Source organism: Magnolia sinica, chromosome 6 (genome assembly GCF_029962835.1).
Source record: "Magnolia sinica isolate HGM2019 chromosome 6, MsV1, whole genome shotgun sequence".
In the NCBI taxonomy this organism is placed as follows: domain Eukaryota; kingdom Viridiplantae; phylum Streptophyta; class Magnoliopsida; order Magnoliales; family Magnoliaceae; genus Magnolia; species Magnolia sinica.
The window spans coordinates 94,249,114-94,266,236 of record NC_080578.1 but is presented as its reverse complement, the minus strand read 5'-3'; the positions used below and the strand labels follow the sequence as shown (position 1 = coordinate 94,266,236).

Genomic DNA, 17,123 nt, shown 5'->3' with positions numbered 1-17,123 from the left:
TGTATGTGGTCTATCAACACCATTGATCCATTTTTCCATCTAATTTAAGGGGTTGAGCCCAAAATTGAAGCATATAGAAAGATCAAGTGGATCATACCACTGGAAACAGTGGGGATAATGATTTCCAAAGTTAAAACTTTTCTAGGCCCTAAAGTGATGTTTATTTGTCATCCAACCTGTTCATAAGATCATATAGAAATGGATGAAGGGAAAAAAACAAATATATAAGCTTGATCGGAAACTTCTGTGGCCTCAAGAAATTTTCGACGGCAGACATTTAATTCAACTGTTTGATGTGGTGTGTCTATTTGAACATTAGATATGCTTCATTTTTGGGCACAAGCCCTAAAATTATCTGTTAAAATGGATGGATGGAGCAGATAAAATACATAAATCATGGTGGAACTCACATAGTTTATTCAGTACACAATCCCCTTCCTATTATAAGACCAACATGACATAAGATCCGACGGCTACACTATCACGTTAATAAAAAATAAAATAAAATCCTTGGGTTGTATTTTAGCAAACTTTTGTGTGGAAATGGACAAGAACTCAGCTTATGTCCGTCGTTTATTCCAGGAGGATGGGAAAACTTTTATACTCTGTATATAGTTGATACGCATACACTAATAAATTCTATGCATACTGTACAATTAATTCAAATTAGATGGTTCAAATCATGACCCTAATTTAGATGGCCCATGAACAGAAAATTACACTTCTTCGATTTACAAAGTAGTTGATTAGTGGACATTTAATGGCCATTGGAGAGGAAAAATAATCAATGGTCCATGTTAAACCAACAAATTCCTCTTGATCGGCTGTTAGGATCGTTAAAATTTCAAACAGTGACTTTTCTATGCTGATCTATATAAGAACAGAACAATTTGAACGGTTTGATAGCGCTCTTTGAGAGTATTAAATAACTGTTGCTATTTTGCTTTAAAAAAGTAGTGGTTTTTATGAAAACCCGCCTGCTTAATGCTATTTTTGAATACATGCCTGTTTTTAAAATACTTACAGGTAGTCCCCTATCTTTTTAAAAAAGACAGTGAAAAAACTATTTTTCTACCTTTGACAGACTTGGGAAATGTAAAAGCTGCATTAAGGCCTTCAAAATCCATTTTGCTCCTTTCATTTTTATGATTGTAACCCCCCTTGTTGGGGGCAAGAGTGCAAAGGAGTTTACGGACCGACGTATGTACAGATACAAGTGATTGGGCACACGGTAGATGCCTGGCCCTTCAGCCCACCAAGTGCTATTCATTCTGTTCATCCATGTTGTCTCATTGAGTATGTGATACATGGAAAATAATCTCCCTCATCAGATATCTCAGTCTACTAAGTCAAGTTAGAAAAACATTTACTGATTCGAATTTGTACAGACGGTGAAGATGTCTGATCAGTGGTACTAGCTACCACATGGCAGAATCTTTTGATGTAGGACGGTCGCGGACAATTACATGGCCAGGATGGATTAGAAAAGGTCCGGTTGACGACAGAAGTGATCCGGACCATTGGACCTTAAATCAGGCGTATCTCGCAATCTGGAATAAGTTATCGGACGTAAAATATATGATTTTGGGGTAGAACGCGCTACTTTAGCCAACCAACCCCGCTAAGCCGCGTTCCTCTATTTTAATTCCATTTTTATTATAAATAGTAAGTTTTGGTTTGATTATAATTCTTCATCCGTTGGGCTTAAGGAGTTGCGCCCAATGCAAAAAGAGCTTAGAAAAATTAGGAGAACAGCTTGGTAAAGCCAAATAGGACACTTACTATTTTTGGCCAAAAACCTTGTGCTAGTAAGTTAGTTTTTTTCTTTTTCTTTCTGTTTGCTTGTTAAGTACACCCACTGTCTGTTCACACTTCACCGTTAGCCACCCCCACTAGGGAATCGAATTCTAGGAGTTTTAGTAGTTTGATTCTGATTTCTCTCCCATTGCTTGGTATCCCCATTTAAAGGGTTGTGAACTCATTTTTTATTCATTCATTAATCAATTTCGAATTTATTAAAATTTATTTTTATTTTCTTTGCTTTTTTTTCCTCGTGAATTCGAGAAGTCCATATGAGCGGAATAGTTATCCTCTTGAGGAAGACGGTGCTCGACCTCACGTCCTTCCCTGGATCACCTTTTAGATAAATGGCATGGATCATCATGTATGGCATAACAAGGGCAAGCCTCTCCACATTCACCATCTTGAAATATCTATTTGTTTCACCATGTTGTTGAAGAATGCTTGCTGACCTTGACTCTCCGCTCGGTGAATTTGCTGATTTGATCGGGTCTCTTAGTAGAATGACCCAACCACTTGGACGAGCAGATCTTGTCGCTTCACTAGAATGACCCACTTCTTGGATGGGACACCACAGAAAACCTGAAGATAGGTGACTGGCATGCAGTGTCCACTAAGTATATATGTTAATTGTAAGTTGTATGGAAAAGAAGCAGAAGAGAGTAGGCTTAGTTCAGACCATCCAATCAATCTAGGTTTTGAGCGGTGGCCCATCCAAGAGGTCGATATTCTAATACAACGGTTGGATCAATGAGCACATTCACTGAGGAGGTTCAACGAAGGCTAACGTCCTCCACCAGCATGGAGAAGATTAACAGAACCCTCTGAAATAATCACAACAGTTTAATGTAACCAGTGTGTACAAATGTGTGTAGCCATTTTGTACTTCAAAGGTTGCATTTATACTGAGTTCTTTGATGGCTTATGAATCCTAAGTAGCAGAACACTCAAAACATCTTTGTAGAAGTTCTTTCATCCTACAAGTTATCTTGACTAATTCGGGTTTGTGGCCTCCACATGAATCTGGTCTTGTATGATACTATTCCTGAAAATAGACCTGCCAACAAGCCATTTGATAGGTGAAGAAACAGCATCTTAAAGATAGTGACATTGTAACATACCTACTTATGTTTCTTCTTAAAGATAGTGACATTGTAACATACCTACTTATTGTATTTGTAACTTACCTTCTTCTATGGGGTCCTTATCCTTGCCTAGGTGGTATACTCCTGACGCAAGGATGAACGTAATGAGGATAACTACTCTGAATCCATGGAGCTTCTCTAGACTCCTCACAGAGACTTCTCGAATCCACGAGGAAAGAAAGCAGAAAATATAAATAAATTCTAAGAAATTCGAAATTGATTAATTGATTAATAAAAATGAGTTCACAACCCTTTAAATAGGGGTACCAAGCAATGGGAAAGAAATTAGAATCAAACTACAACTCAAACTCCTATAATCCGCGACTTACTATAAATAGTAAACTTACTATTTATAGATGGTCGTGATGTCTACTAGTGCGCAAGGTTTTCGGCCAAAAATAGTAAGTGTCCTATTTGGCTTCACCAAACCGTTCTCCTAATTATTCTAAGCTCTTTTCACGTTGGGCGCAACTCCTAAAGCCTGACGGATGAAGAGTTATAATCAAACTAAAACTTACTATTTATAGTAAAAACGAAATTAAAACAGGGAAACGACCATCGATCCAAGGGTTTTTCGCAATTTCGGGCTGCGTAACGTAACATAGCTGGGTTGGTTGGCTTCAGTAGCTCGTTCTACCCCAAAATCATATATTTTACGTCAGATAACTCATTCCGGATTGTAAGATACGCCCGATTTAAGGTTCGATGGTCTGGATCACTTCTGTCGTCGACCGGGCCTTTTCTGATCCATCTTGGCCATGTTACTGTCCGCGACCCACTCTACATCAGTCTCCTCCACTTCAAAAGAACTCGTCCTCGAGTTCTCGTCATGCTCTAGTTCATAATACTCGGTTAGGTTCGCGACATTGAAAGTCCATGAGATTGTCATGTCATCTGGGAGATCAACAACATAAGCGTTGTCCTTGATCTTTCGGATGATTGGTACCGGTCCAATCTTCTTATTTTTCAACTTGTTGTATGTCCCGGTCAGAAATCTCTCTTTACGCATATGGACCATAATGCAGTCGCCCACCTCGAACACTTTTTGTCGCCGATGCTTGTCGGCTTGTTCCTTGTACTTCTCGTTCGAGGCATGTAGCTTGGTCTGCACTTCTGCATGGATTCCCATGATCTTGTCTGCCATATGTTCTGCTGCAATGCTTTTGCCTGGGTACTTGGGCAGAGGGACCAAGTCAAGTGTGTGGCAAGGCACTCATCCATAGATAATCTAGAATGGTGATCTCCCTGTCGAGCGGTTCACCATATTGTTGAATGCAAACTCTGCTTGAGATAAGGCCAAATCCCACTGCTTCGGTTTTTCTCCTGAAATACAGCGATGGAGATTTCCTAACGTGCGATTCACAACTTCGGTCTGTTCATCAGTCTGTGGGTGGTAAGCACTGCTGAATTGAAGTCGTGTATCGAATCGATTCCATAAAGTCCGCCAAAAGTGGCTAATGAACTTCGTGTCACGATCGAAAGTAATGGTCTTGGGGACCCCGTGTAGCTGTACGACCTCCCTGAAAAATAGATTCGCCACATGTGTTACATCGAGGGTCTTCTTGCATGGGATAAAGTGCGTCATCTTGGAGAAACGATCTACCACCACGAACACCGAATCCATGCTGCGTTGTGTTCGTGGGAGACCAAATACGAAGTCCATTGATAAATCCTCCCAAGGACCGTTGGGCACAGGTAACGGGGTGTAGAGGCCCGTATTCTGAGATTGCCCCTTGGAGGTCTGACAAACATGGCAACGTTATACGGCTTTTCCCACATTGCGTACTAATTGCGGCCAGTAATACCGCTCTTGTATAAGAGCTCGCGTCTTGTCTCGCCCCAGGTGTCCACCGAGGCCACCTCCATGTAGCTCTTGAATAATCTGCTCCCTCAGAGAACTTTGGGAGATGCACAATCGATTCCCTTTGAAGAGAAAATCGTCCTGTATATGAAGGTCATTGGGGTAACCTTCTTGGCACTTCATCCAAGAATCTTTGAAGTCCTCATCCTCAGCATACAGCTCCTTAAGACAGTCGAAGCCGATTACCTCGTTGCTCATCGTAACAAGTAGTGATCCACGACGGCTAAGTGCATCAGCCACCTTGTTCTATTGCCCTGACTTGTGCTTCAGAACGAAAGTGAATTCCTGTAAAAATGTAACCCATCTAGCATACACACGATTCACGTTAGTCTGACTATTAATAAACTTTAATGCTTGATGGTCAGTGTACAAAACAAACTCTCTTTGAATCAAATAATGCCGCCAATGTTGCAGCGCCTGAACAACTGCGTACAACTCAAGCTCATAAGTCGACCACTTCTTTCGGGCTTCGCTGAGCTTCTCGCTGTAGAAGGCTACCGGCCTGCCTTCCTGTGATAACACTCCTCCAATTCCGACGTATGAAGCGTCACACTTAACCTCAAACAATTTGTTGAAATTAGGAAGCACTAAAACCGGTGTTGTAGACAAACGATGTTTGATCTCATGAAAGCTCTTGTTAGCTTTATCAGTCCACTGAAATGGTCCTTTTTTCATGCAATCTGTTATAGGCACGACTATGGTACTAAAATCTCTCACAAATCGATGATAGAAAGTCGTCAACCCGTGAAAACTCCTCACCTCATGAATGTTTGTCGGGATTGGTTATTCCCTAATAGCTCGCACCTTTTCATTGTCCACACGAATGCCTGTGGACGTTACAACAAATCCTATAAATAACAGGCTATCAGTTAAAAAACTGCACTTCTTCAAGTTGAGGTATAACTTGTTAATTTGTAGGACCTGCAGCACCTGCTTGAGATGTTTCCTGTGCTCCGCCTCATCCTTGCTATATATCAATTTGTCATCAAAATATATTACCATAAATCGGCCAGTGAACGGTTTTAGAACTTGATTCATCAAACGCATAAAAGTACTTGGTGCTTTTGATAGGCCGAAGGGCATGACTAGCTACTCATACAACCCTTCCTTGGTCTTGAATGTCATTTTTCATTCATCACCGGGTCAAATACGAATCTGATGGTACCCGCTCCTTAGATCTAGTTTAGAGAACACCTTGGCCCCTTCTAACATATCGAGCATGTTGTCCAACCGTGGTATTGGGAATCGATATTTGATGGTAATTTTGTTGATTGCCCGGCTGTTGACACACATACGCCAACTTCCATCTTTTTTTGGTGTTAATAATGCTGGTACAGCACATGGGTTCATACTCTCTCTCAAGAGACCCTTGCGGATCAATTCCTCCACTTGCCCCTGAAGTATCTCACACTCATTCAAACTCATCCGATAATGAGGGCGGTTGAGCAGGTTAGCCCTAGGGATGAGGTCTATGTGATGTTGGATGTCCCATATGGGGGGCAATCCATCAGGTAAATCCTCAGGCCAGACTTCTTTGAATTCGTTTAACAACAGTCTTAAACTTGGAGGGATGTTTGAGGGTTCCTCTTCCTCACCCTTCACCATTACAGCGTATACCTCGCCGGTTTCCTTGGATTCCTCTATAAAATCCCGAATGGTCAAGAGGGAACTCCCCTCCACTTTAGAGGCTTCAGGGTGGTTCTCTAGTGCCATAGGGGTAAGGATTATTTTTCGACTATCCTTGACGAATATGTAAACATTATCTCGTCTCCGATGGGTCGCATCACGGTCCGACTGCCAGGGTCGACCAAGTAACATATGACAAGCTTCCATATCGACCACGTCACAAAGTATTTGATCTTTATAATTTTTGCCAATTGAAAACGAGATACTGCATTGTTCAGTTACCTTAGTCTCATTCACCTTTTTTATCCAGCCAATTGAGTACGGGGAAGGATATTTCATCGTTGGTAGCCGCAACTTGTCCACCATCACTCTTGAGACGATGTTCTCGCTACTACCACTATTTATGATCACATCACAGACTTTTCCATTGATGGTGCACCGAGTACGAAATATATTGTGTCGTTGTGGATGTAATTCCTTTCTTGGGGCATACAACAATTGCCTCACAACTAGAAATTCGCCACGATCCTCGCCCGTCATTTCATCGCCACCTGCTATTTCTTCAGTGATTTGTTCATGTTCATCAAAGCAATGGTCTTCTTCTGCGGCCTCATCTTCAGTGGCCCCTTCGTTTATAGTCAAGTGTGCTGTGGGGCGTTGAGGACAAGTGTTTGATAAGTGGCCTGGTTGGCCACAGCGGTAACAATATTCGACCTTGGCCGAGCATAAGGATTTGGAATCCTACTCGGACTCGCTGTTGTGGGTGCTGCACGTTGAGGTCTGGATGAGCCGCTCCCCGTATCACGGTTTGCGGTTGTAGGAGGTTGAGGTACTGAGTTTTTTCCTCGTGGCAGCACTGGATCCTGCGTGGGACCCGTTATGGGGGGTCGAGTTGAAGGATATGGACGAGCAGGAGCTCTTGCAAGTTGTGTTTCTACCCTACCCGCCAATTGAACTGCTTCGTCCACAGTCCCGACTGGGTACATTTGAACTCGGTCCTGAATTGTCGGTCGCAACCCACCTATAAATCTTGCCACCTTCTGTGACTTAGATTTTGACAGATCATTTCGTATAGCCAGCCGTTGGAATTCCTCAGTGTAATCTGTGACTGTTCGATTTCCTTATCTGCAATTTTAATATTACTGGAATAATATCTGCTCATAATCACTGAGGAGAAATCGAGATCGAAAAAGACATTTCATCCGTGGCCATGATGAGATGGGCGCCTTATTCTGGCGGGCTCGTGAGAGTTGTAATTGTTCCCACCATGCAGAAGCACCAGATTTTAATTTAAACGCTACCAATTTTACCCTTTTATGATTTGGCACGTCCATGTAATCAAAATATCTCTCTACTTCGGTTAGCCAATCGAGAAAATCTTCTATACGTAATAAACCGTTAAAACTAAGAAGTTCAGCCTTACCTCGATAGTCTCTTTCAGCACGATCTAGATGATCACCTCCATGGATTGGTCGTCTGGCAAAACCCTCATTAAAGTCCTCGTTGCTAGAACTTGAATCATCTGGTGTAGCCCTACGGTTTGCCACTAGTAGTGCTATATGAAAATCGGGGTTGTGTCGTACAGCAACCATGGGTGGTGAAGCCACCATGGGTGGAGGAGCAACCAAAGGTTGTGGAGCATCGCCTAGGGCTCGAGGCGGGAGTAGCGCATCCGCAAGACGGTCGAGAGTTGCCTGCAGCCCTTGCATGGTCAACTAACTCTCCCGGTGGAAAGCTTCCATTCTTTCCGAAAGATAATGAATCCCTGGATCACCGTCCACAGGATTTTGATTCATACCTTCATTGTTTGTCATCGGCCCGAGGGGAATCCTTACTTTGATACCAATTGACGCAGGGATGGACGTGATGAGGATAATTACTCCGAATCCACGGAGCTTCTCTGGACTCCTCACAATGACTTCTCGAATCCACGAGGAAAGAAAGCAGAAAATAGAAATAAATTCTAAGAAATTCGAAATTGATTAATTGATTAATAAAAACGAGTTCACAACCCTTTAAATAGGGGTACCAAGTAATGGGAAAGAAATTAGAATCAAACTACAACTCAAATTCCTAGAATCCGCGACTTACTATAAATAGTAAACTTACTATTTATAGATGGTCATGATGTCTACTAGTGCACAAGGTTTTCGGCTAAAAATAGTAAGTGTCCTATTTGGCTTCACCAAACCGTTCTCCTAATTATTCTAAGCTCTTTTCACGTTGGGCACAACTCCTAAAGCCCGACGGATGAAGAGTTATAATCAAACTAAAACTTACTATTTATAGTAAAAACGAAATTAAAACAGGAAAACGACCGTTGACCCAAGGGTTTTTCTCAATTCCGGGCTACGCAACCCAACATAGCGGGTTGGTTGGCTTCAGTAGCTCGTTCTACCCCAAAATCATATATTTTACGTCAGATAACTCATTTTGGATTGCAAGATACGCCCGATTTAAGGTTCGATGGTCTGGATCACTTCTGTCGTCGACCGGGCCTTTTCTGATCCATCTTGGCCATGTAACTATCCGCGACCCGCTCTACATCAACTCCCAAGAGTTTAAACACAAGGTGTGTGGTTTGAGTACCCATAGGTGGTGAAATACCACTATGGCGTGTGTGAGTGGGTGTGAAAATAAAAATAAAAATACTTACCTTCCTCTATGATCATTTGCCAATATAGCTATAAGCTTGATAAAATTCTGTTATTGCATGAACACTAGAGAGGATTTGAGCCTGTTAGGATATAGAGTAGAATTGTATATGGATAAACATCTAATTATTAAATAAGATAATCTATAAGAAAGAGTAGATTAGAGGTAGATTATAAGATAATCTATAAGATCGAGTAGATTAGCAGTAGATTATCTGACCCTGGTTGGCGGTAGACGGTGCATTTCAACATTGAGATATCTGAGATTGAAAACAAGAACTCAGCTCTGTTTTACATTTGTTTTATTTATTTATTGATATCTCTGAGATTGAAAACAAGAACTCAGCTCTGTTTTACATTTGTTTTATTTATTTATTGATATCTCTGAGTTTGAAAACAAGAACACAACTCTGTTTCACATCTGTTTTTTGAACAAGGACTTGGCTATTTTATTTCTTCCTTGGACTGATGCAAGCCTTCAAAGGATTCTTCATAACAACAGTGAACTGCCACTTCTCGGCCAAATCAACTTCTTCTCCTCCCACAGCCGTCCATTCAAACTCCTTCACCAGATTAGCCACAAAATACTCCACATGCAGCATTGCAAGCCCTAGTCCAGGACATATCCTCCGGCCTGCCCCAAACGGCATCATCTTGATCTCCTTACTCCCTGTTATGTCCACCACTGCCTCTCCCTCTCCCTCTCCCAAGAACCTCTCTGGCCGGAACTCCATTGGCTCCTCCCACACATTCCCATCCCACCCCATCTCTGCCACCATGAAATTCACAGTCGCATTCTTTGGTATTGTGTACCCCTCCAATAATACCTCCTCCGACACTGCATGCGGCAGCACGAAGTGGGCCGGTGGGTGCCGCCGCAGTCCTTCCATGATCACTGCCTTCAGATATGACATCTGCTGCAAATCCTCCTCTTCGATGTCTTCTCGTCCATCCCCAACAACCAGCTCGATCTCTTCCACCAGCTTGGCCTGCACATCCTGATGCTTCACCAGGTTCGCCATGATCCACTGCAGCAATGTGGACGTCGTGTCCGTCCCTGCACTAAGGAACTCAGAGCAAAGGGTCACCATCTCGCCTTCGGTAAGCTTTCTCCCTCCCTCTTCGAGGAGTTCAAGTTCAATGAGGGAATCAACATAAGAAAAGGGAAGGCTTCCCTCTTCATGTGGCTTGTTTCGATTTTTCCGCCCTCTTATGAGAGGGATGAAAAGCTCTTCCTGTCTTCTGCGTATTGCCAACGCATCTTTCCACTGCTTTCGGAAGATAATCTTTCCCAGCATTGGCAAGAAAGTGGAGATGGAATGGGCAGTAGCACTCATCAGCAAGCGCTGCTGCAATGCTTTGGTCTCTTTCACATCACTTTCATGGAGCTTTTGGCCGAAACACATAAGCAAGAGCAAGTTAAACATACTGTACTGAAAGCTCTCCAAGACATTGACAGACTTGCCCGACTCGGCCTGGCATCTAAGCCGTTCAATCAACAAGTTGAGAACCCACTTGCGGCCTGGAGCGTAGGATTTAACGCGCGTGGGGTTGAGGATTTCAGACACGAGGTTCCGTCGTAGGAGACGCCAGAGCGGGCCGTAGGCGGATGAGCTGATGTTGTGTTGGTTGCTGGTAATGATGCGACGGACTTCGACTACCGGAGGTCGATCGGAGAAAGTGGATCCTTTCTGGATGAGAGCTTGATGGGCTAAGGAGTGTGATCTTATGAAGATAAAGGTCTGCTGGCACAGTTGGAGGGTGACGATAGGGCCGTACTTGGCATGGACATTAGTGAGGATGGGCTCCAGATCAAGGGGAGATTTTCTCAGCCATAGGATGTTGCCCAATATGGGAATTGTGGGTGGGCCAGGTGGGAGTTTTTTTCCGCTCTTGATGATGGTTTTTGGGAGGTTGAACAGGAATCCAACAGCTAGAAGGAGGGAGATGGAGAGGAAGATGAGAGACCAAAGCTCCATGGAGAAGGTGAGGAAGCACTCTACTGTCATTGCCATCTTGGTGTTTTAGATTGCTTTGGGTCCGTCTGCATTATATACGTAAAATGAAGAACCTTGAAGGAGTTTGGAGCGTTGATTTTGAACAAGTGAGGCCCATGGATTGACAATCGAGGAAGTGGGTCTGGTGGATACTGATGGAGGATTTACCAAAAGTTTTACTTATTAAATGGTCTTCATCCTTCTTTAATTTAGGGCCGGTGGATAATGATGACATTTGATGGAGAAGTACACACGATGGGTTGATGCTAGTTTCCAATCTGTTGGATCTTTTGGGGCATGGTATATACATCTTGGGGCACGTCCGATCAACGGTATGGATCATTGATAAGTGGGGTCCACTTATCGGTACTGAGCTAAAGGTCTGATTGGGGAAGATGCTTGGATCCTGCGGAATTGTACATGAATCATCGGGAGTGACCTATCCTCGGAAGAGGAAGAAAATTTGACTGTATCTATTTTGATGTTGCTTACATTGTATTTGATGAAACACCTATAAATGGTTGTTGTTGTTTTACTTACCGTGAGAAATTAAGATGCATTACATGTGTTTGAGAAAATGCCGCTCATGTTTGATTTTGGCTCAAACTTGGTTCGAATTGGCTTGAGCTGCTGACTATACTAAGCCAAGTTGGCCAGCCAGCCAACTTGACTCTGTACAACTCTACCTACTAATCAAAGGTTAGTATCCTTTCAAACAATCTGATGTTTGGACAGTGACTTAAACAACCGTAGATTCCTTAATTTAGTTTGGACAGTGACTTAAACAACCGTAGGTTCCTTAATTTAGTTTGGACAGTGACTTGAACAACCCGTAGGTTCCTTAATTTAGTGAGTTGAATTTAAATTAATGTATCCCATGCATTCAATTTTTAAGTATTTGCATGTCAAGAATCACGCCAGAGTATCAAATTACTCCTGATGAAGCCACCTTGATTTTGTGTTAAGTGATTTTTATAATCTCAACATCAAGGTGGGGACCGCATGATTCACGTGTCGGATGGTACATTCAAAATGCACTAGGCCCACCAAAGAAAACAATATACAGCCATAAAAAATCCTCTAAATTTAGCATGATGGTTGGGGTAGCCTGATTTTTTTGGGCATCCAAAATTTCATGGTGGGTGATCAGCTGACAATCAGGTGGGCCCCACGTGCAGCACTAAGGAAAATAAGCTTATTCAATGACCAACATGACATAAGATCCAACCTGTTCATAAGATCGTATGGGAATGGATGAAGGGAAAATAAAAATATAAGCTTGATCCAAAACTTCTGTGGCCCCCAAGAAATTTTCAACGGTAAACATTTAATTCAACTGTTTGATGTGGTGTGGTCTATTTGAACATTAGACATGCTTCATTTTTGGATGCAAGGGCTAAAATTATCTGTTAAAATGGATGGACGGAGCGGATAAAATACATAAATCATCGTGGAACTCACAGAGTTCACTCGGTAGTCAGGTAGGCTAAGCATAAGAGTTACTCGCTACACAATGGGTATCAAATCCCCTTGGTTGTTTGGCAGCATAAAGCAACTGGGGATTGCCAGTGGGGGTTCCCAATCCCCTCTTTGAGGGGGTTTGTAGTTCAAGGTGAGAGCTCGAATTACACCTAAAATCATTTCAATACTTGAGGTATAAATGTATGTCATTATACACTATCATTCTACTAGGCATATGACCCACTAACGATGATCAACACCATCCAAACATTGTTCATGTAGATCAGCACCGTCCAAATATAGTCCAGCACCGTCCAAACATTGTCCATATTAATCAATGATTAAAAATTATTGGTTAGTCACTCAGACATGATGTGGTGTGGTCTATTTGAACATTAGACATGCTTCATTTTTGGATGCAAGGGCTAAAATTATCTGTTAAAATGGATGTGGTCTATTTGAACATTAGACATGCTTCATTTTTGGATGCAAGGGCTAAAATTATCTGTTAAAATGGATGGACGGAGCGGATAAAATACATAAATCATCGTGGAACTCACAGAGTTCACTCGGTAGTCAGGTAGGCTAAGCATAAGAGTTACTCGCTACACAATCCCCTTCTCCTGTATTTTAGCAAACTTTTACGTGGAGAGGTCCAACTCAGCTAATGTCTGATGTTTGCTTATAGTCTGTATATAGTTGATATGCATGCACTCAGAAATTCTATACATACTGTAAAATTAATTCAAATTAAATGGTTCAAATCATGACCCTAATTTAGATGGCTCTTGAATAGGAAATTACACTTCTTTGATTTACTAATTAGTAGTTGATTAGTGGACATTTAACGGGCATTGGAGAGGAAAAATAATCAATGGTCCATGTTAAACTAACAAATTCCTACTGATCAGCTGTTAGGATCATTAAAAATTCAAACACTGACTTTTGTATGCTGATCTATATGAGAACAAAACAATTTGAACCGTTTAAGTTGAGTTTATATATGATAGGTGTACGATTTCTAAGTGCCAGCGTTTCAACAATAGCTCTCTGAGAGTATTAAATAACCGTGCTATTTTGGTTTTAAAAAAGTAGTGGTTTTTATGAAAATCCGCCTGCTGTAATGCTATTCCTGAATATATGCCTGTTTTTAAAATACTTGTAGGTAGTAGCCTATCTTTTTAAAAAAGATAATGAAAAAACTATCTATTTACCTTTGACAGACGTTGGGAAATGGAAAAGCTACGTTAAGGCCTTCAAAATCCATTTTGCCCCTTACGCCTTGTATGACCGTACCCCCATCAACGGGGGCGAGAGTGCAAAGGAGTTCATGGGACTCACCTATATAGATGCAAGTGATCGGTACCGTCTATCTGTTTCATAAGCCCATTTTAGGCGCTTAGCCCAAAGAATGATGCAAATCTGATGGTAGGTATGGCCTAGGAAGGTTTCAACGGTGGTAGTCATCCGGAGTTGGTTTGCTTGCTGCGGTCTACATGTTGTTGGGATGTCTCAGTTTTTTTTTTTTTTTTTGTAATGGCCTAAATATGAGCTGCCAAATCGGACGGTCGAGTTAGATCACACACATATATAATGGTGGGGCCCACCCAAGGTTTCAAAGGCTAGGGGCCAATTGAAGTTCGTTTGATCACTACAGGCTACCTGTGGCTCTAATCTCATTGATATTTTGTGTGATGGTTTAATATGACCTACCAAAGCCAATGGTCAGGTTAGATCATGCACATACATAATGGTCGGGCCCACATAAGGTTTCCAAGGCGAGGGGCCAAGAAGAGTTTGTTTGATTACTGTGGGCCAATCGTGGCTCTAATCTCACTGATTTTTTGTGTGATGGCCTAATATTCCATTCCAAAGTTGATGGTCGGGTTAGATCACACGCATACATAATGGTTCCCACCCAAGGTTTCAAAGGTATGGGGCCAACTAAAGTTCGTTTGATTGCAGTAGGCCATGTGTCGCTCTAATCTTTTTAATTTTTTATGTGATGACCAAATGTGACCTACCAAAGCTGATGGACGAGTTAGATCACACACATACATAACGTTGGGGCCCACCCAATAGTAGATCACAAATATGCATAAAACACTTTCAATTGAAAATGAGAATAGAGATATCTAATAATAGCTTATGTTTGTGAATATAGAAATCGCTAAAAATTCTTACAACTTATATTACATCTGATTGCATTATGTATAACAATAGAAAAAAATTCGACAGTCATTCCACTTGTACATCACGATTATTAGATTGCCTTTGTTTGTGAGAGAACTGCTCGTGCATCATGATCATCAGATTGTCTTTGCCTGTCAGAGAAATTAATAGAAAATATAATATATTAGAGCGAACTCTACTAATAACATACACTTCCAATCAAACCTAAATGAGCAGGCTACACATCCAAGCCTGGATGAACAATCTTAACTGAAGAGATTTGAATGAGCATTATATATATATATATATATATATATATATAACTACATTTAACGAAACCTGAAATTAAGAGCCACACAATCAAATCAAATTTGAATGAACATACAACATTCAATGAAATCTAAAATGAACAACCAAACAATCCAATCAAACCTAAATGAACGTACATATACAAACCTAAATGATCATTCTACAAAACTAAATGAATACCTTACACATCCAAACGTCAATGAACAACCCTGAATGTATAGCCTATACATCCAATTAAACTTGAATGCATGGTGTATAGCTCTAATCAAACTTGAATGATGGTTGATTCATACACATTCAATCAAACCATCAAATGAACAACCTACACAACCAATCAATCCAGTAAGAACAATGTACAAATATATACTTGAACCAACAATCTACATAACTAGGGGTGTACATCGAGTCGAACCGAGTTGAGCTGGCCTCAGCTTGACTTGGCTCAGCTCAGCTCAAACTCAGCTCGGCTCAGTCCTCAAGCCTGACTGGCCAGCTCAGCTCGGACCAGCTCAGCCCAAGTTCGGCACGCCAAAAAAGGATGAATAACCCCATTCAAGTGATGAGTAATTAAAAGTCTCCAAAGCATAACGAGACGATGTACAAAGCTCACATTGATGCCGATATAGATATGTGACTTTTCTCTCTCCCATGTTTAACTACAAAAGAATGAGGTGATAAAATAACCCCCCTCTTGCACGAGTTTAAGTTTTACAAACACTTTGAAGAGATGAGAGGAAACAAGCGGTGAAGATTTAGGAAGCAGAAAGGATACCATAGGAAGGAGAAAGGATACCACAAAACCTTAGGATCTAGCCTCCCGAAACAAACCAGAATTATAGATAATAAAGCAATGAAATAAATCAAAGCATATAACACACACCACACAAGAGATTTTATGTGGAAAACTTTTAAAGAGGTAAAAATCACGGGACCTCGTCTAGATCAACAATCCACTATGAAGTAGAACGTTACAACCGTCTTCACTCACGCAGGAGTGGATAAATAATGAGAGAATAAAAGAAAAACGGAGAGATCTCACCGATTACGAGGACGTAGAAGCGTTGAGATATAGATTGCATAGTAGATAACCGCCACGAGCATAACCTCCCTTCTACAAACTTCCTCTTTCTCTTTCTTTTTCTCTCTCACACCTTTGATAGCCCTCTTGTATTTTTCATATCAATAGAAAAACCCTAAGAACCCCTATTTATAGTTTTAGGAAACTCCTTTCCGCATCCCAGTTATGAAAGGACTCAGATTTTCGCAATCCGCAAAATCGCGGAACGAATTTGTGTAACCACGACTGGTCGTGTTGAGTCCACGACCGGTCGAGCACACTCACGACCGGTCAAACACCTCCCACGACCGGTCGAACGACCCGGAGAAAATTAACTCAAAGTTGCTGGACTATGATTCGTGCAACCCACGACTAGTTGAGCACGACCCAAGACCGGTCGAGCGAGGCTCACGACCGGTCGTGCCTGGGGCAAAAAACTCCATCAAATCTCTCCCTTTTTGACCCAGGAGGGGTTAACCTTGTGCACACTCTGTACTCAAATTTCGGGGCGTAACAAAAGCCTTGGTCATCATGTCTAACTCATTATCATCTGTGTGGACCTTATTAAGCTATAACACCTTCTGTTCCAAAGTATCCTTGATCCAGTGATGCCGAATCTTTATGTGTTTCGACTTGGAGTGTTGACTTGGATTCTTGCTCAAGTGTATAGCACTTTGACTATCGCAATAGACCATGTGCTGCTCCTGCTTTAGGCTAAGTTTTTATAAGAACCTCTTCATCCAAAGCATCTCTTTATATGCCTCATTGACTGCAATGTACTCGCCCTCCATCGTCGACAATGCTACGACCTTCTATAGCTTGCTCTACTAAGAGATCGCTCCCCCTGCAAAGGTAAACATGAACCCCGATGTAGACTTCATGGAGTCTATGTCACCTGCCATATTTGTATCTATGTAGCCCTCTAACACAGGTTTTCCATCACCATAGCATAGGCTCAACCTGGATGAGCCTCTTAGATACCGCAGTATCCATTTCACCACTAACCAATGCTCTTTGTCAGGATTGGCAAGATACCGGCTG

At 41.7% G+C, this 17,123-nt stretch overlaps 1 protein-coding gene across 1 annotated transcript; it reads right to left on the bottom strand.

Moving 5' to 3' along the window:
• Positions 1-9,476: 9,476 nt before the first annotated feature.
• On the bottom strand, positions 9,477-11,135 carry LOC131249121 (cytochrome P450 89A2-like). The gene has a single exon (XM_058249690.1). The coding sequence runs from the start codon at positions 11,099-11,101 to the stop codon at positions 9,536-9,538; it is 1,566 nt and encodes a 521-aa protein (XP_058105673.1). The 5' UTR covers positions 11,102-11,135; the 3' UTR covers positions 9,477-9,535.
• Positions 11,136-17,123: the final 5,988 nt, after the last annotated feature.

What these genes read in the sequence shown, in the direction of transcription:
- LOC131249121 (XM_058249690.1), bottom strand. Translation starts at nt 11,101, where the DNA reads ATGGCAATGACAGTAGAGTGCTTCCTCACCTTCTCCATGGAGCTTTGG.